The sequence below is a fragment of the Drosophila arizonae genome, chromosome 5 (genome assembly GCF_054131065.1).
Source record: "Drosophila arizonae isolate 15081-1271.41 chromosome 5, UAZ_ARI_1.0, whole genome shotgun sequence".
In the NCBI taxonomy this organism is placed as follows: Eukaryota; Metazoa; Arthropoda; class Insecta; order Diptera; family Drosophilidae; genus Drosophila; species Drosophila arizonae.
This window is the reverse complement of record NC_142925.1, coordinates 21278333-21289531: the sequence shown is the minus strand read 5'-3', so window position 1 is coordinate 21289531 and position 11199 is coordinate 21278333. Positions and strand designations below refer to the sequence as shown.

At 36.7% G+C, this 11199-nt stretch overlaps 4 protein-coding genes across 4 annotated transcripts; 3 read left to right on the top strand and 1 right to left on the bottom strand.

The window, feature by feature from the left end:
• Nucleotides 1-1225: 1225 nt before the first annotated feature.
• On the top strand, nt 1226-1918 carry Obp56d (Odorant-binding protein 56d). Its single transcript, XM_018012936.2, has 2 exons — nt 1226-1382; nt 1442-1918. Exons 1-2 carry the CDS (start codon nt 1332-1334, stop codon nt 1787-1789), a joined length of 399 nt encoding a protein of 132 aa, XP_017868425.1. The 5' UTR covers nt 1226-1331; the 3' UTR covers nt 1790-1918.
• A 3685-nt stretch (nt 1919-5603) lies between these two features.
• On the top strand, nt 5604-6673 carry Obp56c (Odorant-binding protein 56c). Its single transcript, XM_089470060.1, has 2 exons — nt 5604-5766; nt 5833-6673. The coding sequence occupies exons 1-2, from the start codon at nt 5701-5703 to the stop codon at nt 6586-6588; spliced, it is 822 nt and encodes a 273-aa protein (XP_089326186.1). The 5' UTR covers nt 5604-5700; the 3' UTR covers nt 6589-6673.
• Nucleotides 6674-7548: 875 nt separating this feature from the next.
• On the top strand, nt 7549-8139 carry Obp56b (Odorant-binding protein 56b). The gene is made up of 2 exons (XM_018012934.2): nt 7549-7619; nt 7682-8139. The coding sequence occupies exons 1-2, from the start codon at nt 7560-7562 to the stop codon at nt 8036-8038; spliced, it is 417 nt and encodes a 138-aa protein (XP_017868423.1). The 5' UTR covers nt 7549-7559; the 3' UTR covers nt 8039-8139.
• Nucleotides 8140-9113: 974 nt separating this feature from the next.
• On the bottom strand, nt 9114-10154 carry Obp56a (Odorant-binding protein 56a). Its single transcript, XM_018009251.2, has 2 exons — nt 10005-10154; nt 9114-9567 (listed from the first exon to the last, which is right to left on the bottom strand). Exons 1-2 carry the CDS (start codon nt 10062-10064, stop codon nt 9211-9213), a joined length of 417 nt encoding a protein of 138 aa, XP_017864740.1. The 5' UTR covers nt 10065-10154; the 3' UTR covers nt 9114-9210.
• Between the last annotated feature and the right edge of the window lie 1045 nt (nt 10155-11199).

Below are 11199 nucleotides of genomic sequence, written 5' to 3'. Positions count from 1 at the left end.
GCACTGAAGTAGACAAGGCTGAAAGCTTAGCTCATCAAACAGCAATTATCATTAAACTGTGCACAGTTTAACTGTGGCAATCGATTTAATTGTGGAATTTTTAAATGACATCTCACTATTCAGATAATTAAACTGAAGCTAATTGGGAAAGTCTAAATGTTATTAAATGAAGCGAGAATAATGTGAAATCTATAGTTTTCTTTCTCTTCATAGTTGCTGTCAACAACAATCTGTAGATTGTTGTGTTTATGATTATTTTCATAGTTATTGAATATCATTCAGATTACTGATGCATTCTAATGAATAGTGTCATTAATTATGCATATATGAGTAGTAGATGTTATTGTATAAAAATTTGTTTGCAAAATACTTGATTGATTCAAGAGCAGAGCCATTGTATTTTTCAATATATTTTAATGAGTATTAAAAAACAACAATAATAAACAAAGGAATATAAGAATTACTAGAGATAATGAGAATTTAATTCTGAAGCACATTTCGCTGTTCTTATACAAATCTTTTACTATTTTAAATGCACTAAAAATTATTTTAATTATTTTGATTATAGACAAAAAAAGTTAATTTAATTAAAGCGACAATACAAATGCTTACACGTGCTATTTTTAGTAAAGTAAATGATTACAAAAAAAAAAAAAACTATTTTCATTTTTGTTTTTTAGTACATGCAATTATGTCTCATTAGTCGGGCTGATTGGACGAATTAGCCCTGAATAATGAGTACAAAAATAATATCGAAAAAAACTAAGTATCAAAACTTTCTGCATCGCTGAGCTCAATGGCACTTAAAGTTACTTAAAATACACAACAAATTAACGTTAATGCTAATTTTACAAATTACAATAAACAATTAACAGTGGGCACTGCGAATAACAATAAACCTAGGTAAATCACTGGCAGCAATAATTGCAAAGGTCGTCAGATTACAAAATAAAGTGCAAAAAAATAATTATAAATTAAATAAAAACTAACAATCTTTATGGAGATAGAGAGAAGCGTTTAGAACGTGACGCATTGACAGCAGAAGCTGAGCATCATTAAAAAAGCGCGAATCAAATAAACTACTTCTACACATTTTATTACTCTCTTGTGATCAGCCAGCTATAAACATAGAGAAAGAGAGTAGGAGAGAGAGAGAGAGAGACAGAGAGAGAGAGAGAGAGAGAGAGAGAGAGAGAGAGAGAGAGCGAGAGGGAGACAAAACAATCTAGCCGAACCGAAAAGTGGGCAAAGTTCGCCAAGTCAAATGATATAAAAGCGTATCGCACGATGAATCAAACAAGCAGTGTAAAAAGCAGATACAACCAAATATCATGAAATACCTTATCGTTCTCGTTGCCTGTGTGGCCCTGGTCGCTGCCGACGTAAGTGTTGCAGGCTATGGAGTTCTTATAACTACTACATGTATCTAAATTCATTACAGGAATTGCAGCTGTCGGACGAGCAGAAGGCCCGTGCAAAGGCCAATGCTGGAGCCTGCATTGAGCAGGAGGGCGTCACCAAGGAGCAGGCCATGGCTCTGCGTGAGGGCAAATTCGAGAATGTGGATGAGAAGGTGAAGTGCTTTGCCAACTGCTTCCTGGAGAAGAGCGGCTTTCTGGCCGATGGCCAGATCAAGTCCGATGTCGTGTTGGAGAAGCTGGGTCCGATTGTGGGCGTCGACAAGGTCAAGGCTGCCCAGGAGAAGTGCGACTCGCTGAAGGGCTCTGACAAATGCGACACCGGCTTCCAATTGTATCAGTGCTACTATAAGCAGCATACTCAGATCTAACTCAATCGAAATCCAGCTCCAAGTCTAACCTAACCTAAAGCATCTGTGAAGTATTAGCACGAAATTGAATAGCAACCGTTAATACAATGAAACTGTAAATAAAATAAACCTATCAAAGCTTCCTAAAAATACATAGTATATAAATAATATAAAAAAGAAAACTATTTAAAAGTATCTCTTGAATACTTTTCAGAGTCGATTAATTAAATTTGAAATTATTTCCTATCGATTGTAAAAACCCAGTGAGATATATATACGATACGATATTATATATACTATATTTTAAATATGTATATGCACACATATTCGATATACTTGATATCTCTTTAAATATGGAACTAATTGCATGGCTAATGCGATATATGAAAGGCATACTATAAAAGCCATATCTTCAAGCAAACAAAGAACAGTAAGAATAAATTTATCAAAAGAGTAGCTGACTTTAAGACTAAAAGCAAAAATAATGAAATATATATTATTTTTCTTAGACTGCTTAATTTTAAGTTTAGCCTGTGTAAGCATTATAGATATATACACTATATACTACCGGCATATACAAATGAGAATTTAATTAATGTTCTTTCCAGAATCCCAAGCTGCCGGCAGCTCTGAGGGACCAAGCAGCGCGAACATGCCTACCATTGGGCTTTAGTAATATTCTGAATTATCGGTGTTTTCCCTACTGCTTCATGAACAATATGGGCTTCTTCATAAATGGCCAGATTAGTAGAGATACGGTGCTTCTAATAATGGCTCCCATAGCCGGCTTAGAAAAGGTTAAAGCTGCGCAAGCCAAATGCGATATTGAGCGATCCAGAGAAAAAAAATGTGATTTTGCCGTAAAATTAAGCAAGTGCTATGAGGATAACGATGTGATAATATTTGATGATTTGTCTTTTCTGTATTCGGATCTAGTAACATCATATTTTAATAAAACAAATTCTACGAAATAAGTGTTCCTCCGGCGATACCCTATACTGATTAAATAGTTAAATAAATTTTTGCATAAATGCATATACCAAAAATAGAATTCAATATTCATAATAATTAACTATTGAGAATTTTGAAATATAAATATATTTTCTAGTTGCATATACCATGAAAGAAGTGTTAAAAACTTATTAAATTTCAATGCAAACTAAATGTCTTTTTGATAGGGTATTTCATAATGATGAATTAGGGTATAAATAAATAAATATTAAACTTCAATAAAATATTATAAAATATATTTGTTTAAGTTATACTAAGTTGTAAATAAACAACAAATATTATAGAAACAAATAAATTAATAATTAATTAAAACAAAACAAAAAATTTTAAGAAAAACTTCTTTAAATAAAGTTGAATTGAAATTGTAATAATAATCAAATTTATATTGAAATTTTGTAAAAAAATATAATTATTATAAATAAACGCAGATCTTAGTAAAATACAAATAAATTAAGTTCTTCAGAATAAAATATTATTACCAAATTAAATTTGACTAATTTATTAATTGAAATCTGAAATAAATAAATAAAATGATTTAAAATATAATTAATAAATGAAACTCTGTTAATTTTGACTAATAACTGATGCTGTTTCTATTTTAGAATTCAGTTGGAATATTTTAAAGAAAATTTGCATAACAGTTGGGGATCATTAGATGCCAACTGTCAGACCCGCATCAGACGTTAAGTCCCAGCGTCCCTTAGGTATTTGCACGTTTATTCAAATGCATAAATATTGATGAGCGTCGCTTGAAAAACTTTCGATTTCGCCTCAGCCTTAGCTTTGCCCTTCTTTCTTTTTTTTTTTTATTATTTTTATACAAAGTGCGACCCACACGACGTATGCGAAATGTTTGCTACAAATGAATGGGCACAAGTTGAGGGCTTGACCTTTTATTGTCGTTGTCGTTGTCGATGTTGCTGTTGTTGTTGTTATTGTCGTTGTTGTTGCTCAAAAGCCAAAATCCAATTAACAAATCATTAAACATTCATTGAGCACGTGGCGCAATTGCAATTGCCAGTGGGTCAGTGAGGTGTGCGCAGAGTTTCGATTGGGGGATGTGTATGAAGAACACCTTTTTATAGGGTTGCGAGCTGCGTGAATACGTTAAGTTACTTTTAGCACTGGAAAGACAAATGCTTGGGGAATTTGGCGACCATTAGCTGGGCGCCAGCCAGCTGACTGTGTGACTGGCTGACTGGCTGACTGACTGACTGAAAGGCTGACTGATGGTCGGGCTTAGCTTGGCGTCTATAATTCATTTTGTCACTTCCTGGCAGTACGAACTGTGCTGTCACTTCCATTTAGCATCCGTTTCAGTTGCAGTTGTCTGCACAAAAGCCTTGGCATAATCACTGATGCGTTTACTAATGTCTATTAAAAAGCACCCTCTGCCACACCCACTCCGCCAAGACCGCCCATGCCTTCGATGCCGCCCACTCACCCCGCCTCCTGCCTGTCCGGCTAATGCATTTAAGTAGACAGCTCGTGGTTTCTGCGCTGGCGGCTTGTCAAAGAAACCCCAACACGCGTGCTCTGCGGACGCTGCCAAAGGGACAAACACATTGATGCTGCTCTAGCCTTTGTCTTGACAGACAGCAAGACATTGAGACGGCCGGCGGGGGGCGGACGGACGGGCAGATAGACAGACTGGCACAGCGACAGCCAGGCTGAGCATTTCAGAGCGGGCAACTTTTCTTATTTCGCCTGTCCTGTTCGCCTTGTTAGTTGGCTCAATGAGTCTGCCCTGGCGTGGGGCTCCTGGATTGGCTGCCTGCGGTTCTCACATTAATGTAATTTAATTTTATAAAAACTCCGCTCGGGGGGTTGTTAGATACACTATATACATTGGCATTGTGGCATTGACAGTTCAGCTGTCTTTACTTTGATCTTAAAGACATACATGTGTCTGCGACCAGGTCCTGTTGCCGTTTGCTGCTCCAGATAATCAGCCCACGTCTCTTGTCGAGTTCATCAATTAGGTATTGCTTTTAAGGCCAATACCACTAGCAGCCGAGACTTCAATGGACTGCGATTCGAGTTAATAAAAATCTCCGATTTTACGCATTTCTTGAGTAATTGCCAAAAGCATCCATTGAGCTAAGTAATTGCTGGAAAAGTAAAAGAAAATATTTTTTTCACTTCTGTCGTAAGAGCTAATAAAAAAAATATGTAATAAAACTTATTCTTATAAAATATATGAAATTACTGTAAATAATTAATATATAGAAGTAATTCAATTTATTTTCTATCATCATCAGCTAACCTTACTTAATTTTTTAAATTTAAATTATTAAATTAATGGCATCGTTCATAAATTTATTTTTATAAACTATTAACTTCCAATTATGAAATATGTATAATAAAAATCGATCAAATTAAAGTAAAGCAAGCCCAAATTATTGAGCTCCTTAACATTAATAATCGATGTTATTTGCATTGCTACAACAACAGTTTGATAGCATTTAGATCATTTGGGTGTACTTTTAGCTGTACAAATATACTCCATATTTCAATGTGTCATATTTAAAGCGTTACATAAACGTGGCTAATAATCTGTAGCCACGCACTGATGCGCATCCTTTTAAATGTTATTTATCTGCAAAAAGTAGCTGGACTCATCGCAGTCATTATAAATCATTATAAAATAAGCTACACAAAATTGGAGCATTAAGCATGAAATCGTGGTATTATATATAATTTGCTGTCTTTTCCGTACGATAGATCCGTTTCCGATCAGCGTCTAGTCAGGCGTGCGAATTTTAAAGTTATTTATAGCTATTAAACACGAATTAAGCCCAACATTCTGTACCTTATATAAGGTTAAACAGTGCACACGTCAGTGTCATATATAGTTGAACACGTTTCCAAGTGCTCAAAAAAAGTGGAAGGAAAATCAAATACGATTGAAATCATTTTAAATGCATACTCGAGTCACCCTGTTGTTCTTGGCGCAGAGTCTGTGTCTGTGTCTGAATCCAGTTTGGGTAAGAAAGAAATTGATAGGACGGAGCTCTTAGCGTTGATCAGCTGCCATAATATCTTCTACCTAGGCACGTTCGGTCTCTGTGTCCCTGAACATGTCCCTGACGCGCAGCGTTTTGGATGTACAGACTGTGACCAGGCAGCAAGCGAAGCTCAATCAGGAACTGTTGCAGTCCTGCATGCGGGAGACGGAGATATCCATGTCGCAGTTGAAATTCTTTCGGCTCAGCCTGCTCTTCAACGACAACAACAACTCAGACAATGAGCTGGCCATTGCTCCAGTCGATGGGGAAGCTGAGCTGAATGCCGTCAATAATGCGCCTGAAATGGACTATAGCAGTGGCTCCCCCTACCTGGATATGAAGCGGAACGAGCCGTTGCAGTGCTTTGTGCGCTGCTTATATGAGAGTCTGGGCATTGTGCACTACGACATGATGCTGGAGGAGGCCTTCAAAATGCAACTGGACAATCTGATGCAGCGCCTGAAGCCGGAGCTGAAGGAGTGCAAGAATATGAAGAGCAGGAATCGCTGCGAGGCTGCCTACAAACTGCACTTGTGCTACAATCATCTCAAGAACCTGGACACGGAGCAGCGACTGCGCGAGATGCTCGAACGTACCGAAACGAACAGTGATCTGCCAGACGCCGAGGAGAACGAGACCGACAATGACAATGAGACTCAGAACGAGAATTCGAACGACAATGAGAACATTGTGAGTGCAACGGACAAGGCCAATGAGATCATTGATGCCATGCAGCGCATTAGCGACGCAGCGGAGGCGGCAGCAGCAGCGGTAGCGGCAGCGGCAGAAGCAGAGGCCTAGATCCTATTCATATATTTATAAACTATACCATATTTTATATAAATATATATCCCGCACATATAAATAAATATATGTGTGTATGTAATATGCAAAGGTAGTTTTTTATGGCAATATTAGTATTGCGTGGTTACAGGCATAGCTTGATATACTTTCATATTTTATTTTTATTTGTTATTGCATAGCTTTGGGCGATATTTGAATTGCGCTGATCTTATTCTTAAAAGCGATATCTATATACAATAATAATAATAACAGAGCTGTCAAGCAAAAATAATTGGTTACAGAATATAGATAACATGATGTATAAAATGTTATTCTCATTTTATATACACACTGTTATATATACAACAGTTAATCAGCAGGGCTTAAAAAGAGTTCTCCATATTTGAAAAAAAGATAGAAAACAATAAGAATAAATATGTAAATATTTTATTATTTATATATATTTGCTGGGAAGTTGTAACAGTTACTTAACATTTTAGCTTTTGCATATATTACAGCATTACTTGAATGGCATTACTATTTTAAAGTATTTTATAAAATATGATAAAATATAAAAAATATTTGTTTAATTTTTGACATATTATATATATATTATTTTAAAATACTAGTGTTATTTAACAGTAGCGTAAAAATAACATGGTAAAAAAAACATAAATTTTTAACTTTGAACTTTGAAATATATATACCTATAGATCGATTAAAGAATAAAATTACACTTATTATTATTATATAAATATCACACACATAAATATCACATAAATTTCTGTTGACGAAACAGTAAACACGAGAGGGAAATACAAATTTAATGCTAGGCTAACAGCGTTAACTAGCAGAAATTAAAATGAAATTTCAATTTAATAATTTAATTAAGATAATTTTCAACATTTCGGTCAATAACTCTGGGCTCTTGACTATTTAAACAGCATGAAATAGCTCCAAAAATATCAGTGTTCCAAATTCGACGCGAAATGAAAGTTAACATTTTTGTGCAAGTCTTAATCGTATGCTCCCTCTACGAGCTGGCTGTGGTAAGTTCGGAGTGTAACAGCAAGGACATTGAACTATTTTAATAGACGATTTGCTCTCACAGTCGCAGAGTGCTGCTGACTTGGCTGCCTATGCGAACAAGCAGCAGGAGTGCATCAAAGAGCTGAAAATTCCGGCTAACGAAGCGACTCAAATCACGGCCAACAAGGATGTGTCGAATCCGTCCGCTGCTTACAAATGCTATCACGACTGTCTATACAAGAAATTGGGTCTGATGGCCGCAGATGGTAAGGCTAACGAAGAGAGAATTGTGAAATATGCCCAGGCTCGATTCAGTGCGTCGGTGGACAAGATCAAGACCAAGCTCACTGAATGCATGACTGGCGTGAAAAAGGTTCCAAATGCCTGCCAACATATCTACAACTTGGAGCTCTGCATGTCAAAGGCACTCACAGCTTAAATATATGGAGCAGGGGCCGAATGCACTTTGCATAAATGACAAGCGTACAGCGCGGCAATCACGCAGCGAAATCCGTTAAATAATAAAGTTATTTTACAATATTAACGCATTTGCCGCATAATCGTGGGTGGTTGGGGCACGTGCATTGTGCATTTAATTATGCAAATTGAAAATGGCAAATGAGCCAACATGCACACACACGCACACACCCGCTTTTATCTACATAGTAGTTGTTGTATATGTACATATGTATGTAGCAATATGTATACATAATCCATTTAAGCTGCTGGCTTATGCCCAGTCCAGAGGCCAGCAAAGCTGCAATTGAGCTGTGACAAACTGTGACGCATTACAAAGAATACCCAACTGCACAGAGAAACAATACTTGGGCCTTAACTAGACGCGAAATTAATGAAATATTGTACAAAATAAAGACTTTCTTATTATAATGTAAGGTAAAAAATTTAAAGTTTAATATCAGAAAGGTGCTAAGTTAGCTGTATAAAAAATTATATCCTAAATTAATAGCATATATTAGTACATAAGCCCAATTTTTATTTTAGTATATATATACTATTTTTAGTATGTCTGTCTAGCCGTTTTCTTTAAATATTACCATAATTTATATCTATACTAGGTATAATATGTGTGATAAATAGCTCTAATAGCTCTAAATTTTCGTATCTTTCGCTTAGATCTATAATTTCTACTTACAGTTGCCACAGCCTTTTCTTAATATTATGAAATCTCTTCAATAACAAGCTAAAATATTTTAGCTTATAGAGATTAGTGTGTCTATATATTTTAGAGCTAAAGTACCTAATTTTCTAAAAAAAAAATAAAATCTTTTTAGCAATAGGCTACGACATTTCTGTTTTTAGAACAAACATAAAACATTCTGAATTTGATCGCTGACCAATCTCAGTTGGTTTGCCTGCCAAACAAAACAAATGCATTTCGCGAGCAGAGCTTCATTTAGCTACCCCTGCAAAACCCACAGCATTAGCAGTGCTTTTCGCATGCAACCCTATCCAGCTAGTCAACATTATGCACACTCACACACAAGTAGACGACGTTTTGTTTTATCTATTACGATATACAGTTATTATTATTGTTTTTCAATGCAAGCATAAATTAATTACAATTTGTCAGCATGTGAACAAAATGTTGCTTTAAGCCTTAATCTCGACGGGATTGAAGGATTCGAAGCATTCGTACAATTTGTTGGCCGTATCGCATTTATTCTCGCCTTTGATGCCGCTGCACTTGGTAAGAGCCTGGCGGGTCTTCTCCTCGCCGATGATGGCGCCGAGCTTCTTCAGCACCACCTCCTCTTGAACAACACCGTCCTTGAGTGTGCCCGTCTTCTCGTAGAAGCAGTTGGCAAAGCATTTGATGTTCTCGCTGGGGTTGGTGAAGTCCTTGGCCTTCACCTTGGCAATCTCCTCCTCGGTCAGTTTGACCTCCTCTGTACACTGTGCAACATGTTGCTTGATCAGTTGTTTCTGCTCGTCGTTGAGCTCAACGGGCTGCGGATTAGAAATTGAGAAGTCGAACAAATTCAGCAATTGATTTAGATTAGAACTGCCAGGAGTAGGCAGAATGCGAGTACATTTTATCTATCATCATTTTCGTTTATATTTTGTATTTTTCTTTGCATATTTTTTGTTGATTATCTTTCCTTGTCACTTAGCCTCTTTCAGTGCCTTTTTGATTTATCTTTCTTAACAACAATTGCTTGCAATTTGTTTCATCATTAAGATCATGACACAGCTATACCTTAATAATATATATTACACTCTTTCTTCAAATCATCTTTATAATTACACATTTTTATTTTCATCTTTTTTACCTTCTCGTTCTTTCCATATCTGAATACAACATTTACTTCAGAATAATGTTTTTTTTCCACTTATTTTATTTTAAATTTTCGTATCTTTCGCTTAGATCTATAATTTCTACTTACAGTTGCCACAGCCATAGCGACGAGGAAGGCGGTCAAAGCGATCACAAAAATGGGATTCATGTTTGTAGACTCAGTTGCGAATTGTTAGAACACTGAAGAAGTTCTGATGATTTCTGTGATTTTGCGTTGGCTTTTTATAGTCGAATTTTTCGGTAGTCTAAGCCGGTTTTTATTTACTTTTTTTCTGTATTTTTTTAATGGGCCCGCGGCTGTGATCTACCCAAGCTGTCACTTTTTTTGAGCAGTTTGTTTTATAACCATTTCATGTTCGTTTGGCATTACGCCCAAGTACTTTCAGACAACTAGCCTGCGGGCGTGCTCTATGAAAGCAAACCTTCTTGAGTCTAGCTTTGGTTCATTAGAGGCGAACGATCGAATCAATTATGCATGCAGACTGGCAGAAGGGGCAATATTCAGATGTCTGAAGTGTGGTCTCCAGATCAATAAGTCTGCTTTTACCAATTCATGTTTGTTTCGTATTTGTTTTTAATTTTCTTCTCTTTTTCTTTATTTGTTACTTGCCTGGCAGCTGCTTAATCATTATCGCACTACTCAATCAGCGAGACCAAATGAAAACTTTGCACTTTGCCAAAACGCGGCCAGAGCTCGGACTGGCGGGGAGTTGGCGAGATATGTATCTGAAAGGCGCGGTGTAAGTCGTATTGAAAGTTGAGATGAGCGAGGAAAAGTCAAAGAGAACGAAGAAGTAGAAGTAGTAGCAGGAGCTGTAGCTGTAGCTGTAGCTGTAGCTGTAGCTGTAGCTGAAGTAAAAGACAGACGACGGCAAAGTTTTTTCATTTGAATCCTATTATTTCAACGTAGTTGTAATCTTATTATCCACGAGATGACAGCAAAATGACATTTAGAAAATTTCACGCTGTGTGAAATGTACAAAAACAACAAAAAAAGACGCATACTCGCACACCCACACACACAAACAAACGCAAACCAAAGCAAATACGGGAATGCAAGAAACTCAGCAGCAGAGCAATGCGTGTGGGTGTTGTTGCAGAAGAGCTCTGCCTGAGACCAAGAAAAAGAGTGAAATAGAGAGAGAGAGAGAGAGAGAGAGAGAGAAGATGTGGTAGCTGTCGCTGCTGCGTAATGCGGCTGCCACTTCTAACTGCTGATGCTGCTCCTGCTTCTTCTTCATGTTTTCCACCAAGTTTTGCCCACTCTCGTCTGCCTGTCGCTG

Excerpts from the sequence above, each read along its gene's own strand:
- Obp56c (XM_089470060.1), top strand. The coding sequence starts at position 5,701 with ATGCATACTCGAGTCACCCTGTTGTTCTTGGCGCAGAGTCTGTGTCTG. Across the intron at positions 5,767-5,832 it reads TGTGTCTGAATCCAGTTTGG|GCACGTTCGGTCTCTGTGTC; the intron begins GTAAGAAAGAAA and ends TCTTCTACCTAG.
- Obp56b (XM_018012934.2), top strand. The coding sequence starts at position 7,560 with ATGAAAGTTAACATTTTTGTGCAAGTCTTAATCGTATGCTCCCTCTAC. Across the intron at positions 7,620-7,681 it reads CCCTCTACGAGCTGGCTGTG|TCGCAGAGTGCTGCTGACTT; the intron begins GTAAGTTCGGAG and ends TTGCTCTCACAG.
- Obp56d (XM_018012936.2), top strand. The coding sequence starts at position 1,332 with ATGAAATACCTTATCGTTCTCGTTGCCTGTGTGGCCCTGGTCGCTGCC. Across the intron at positions 1,383-1,441 it reads TGGCCCTGGTCGCTGCCGAC|GAATTGCAGCTGTCGGACGA; the intron begins GTAAGTGTTGCA and ends AATTCATTACAG.
- Obp56a (XM_018009251.2), bottom strand. The coding sequence starts at position 10,064 with ATGAATCCCATTTTTGTGATCGCTTTGACCGCCTTCCTCGTCGCTATG. Across the intron at positions 9,568-10,004 it reads TCGCTATGGCTGTGGCAACT|CCCGTTGAGCTCAACGACGA; the intron begins GTAAGTAGAAAT and ends TCTAATCCGCAG.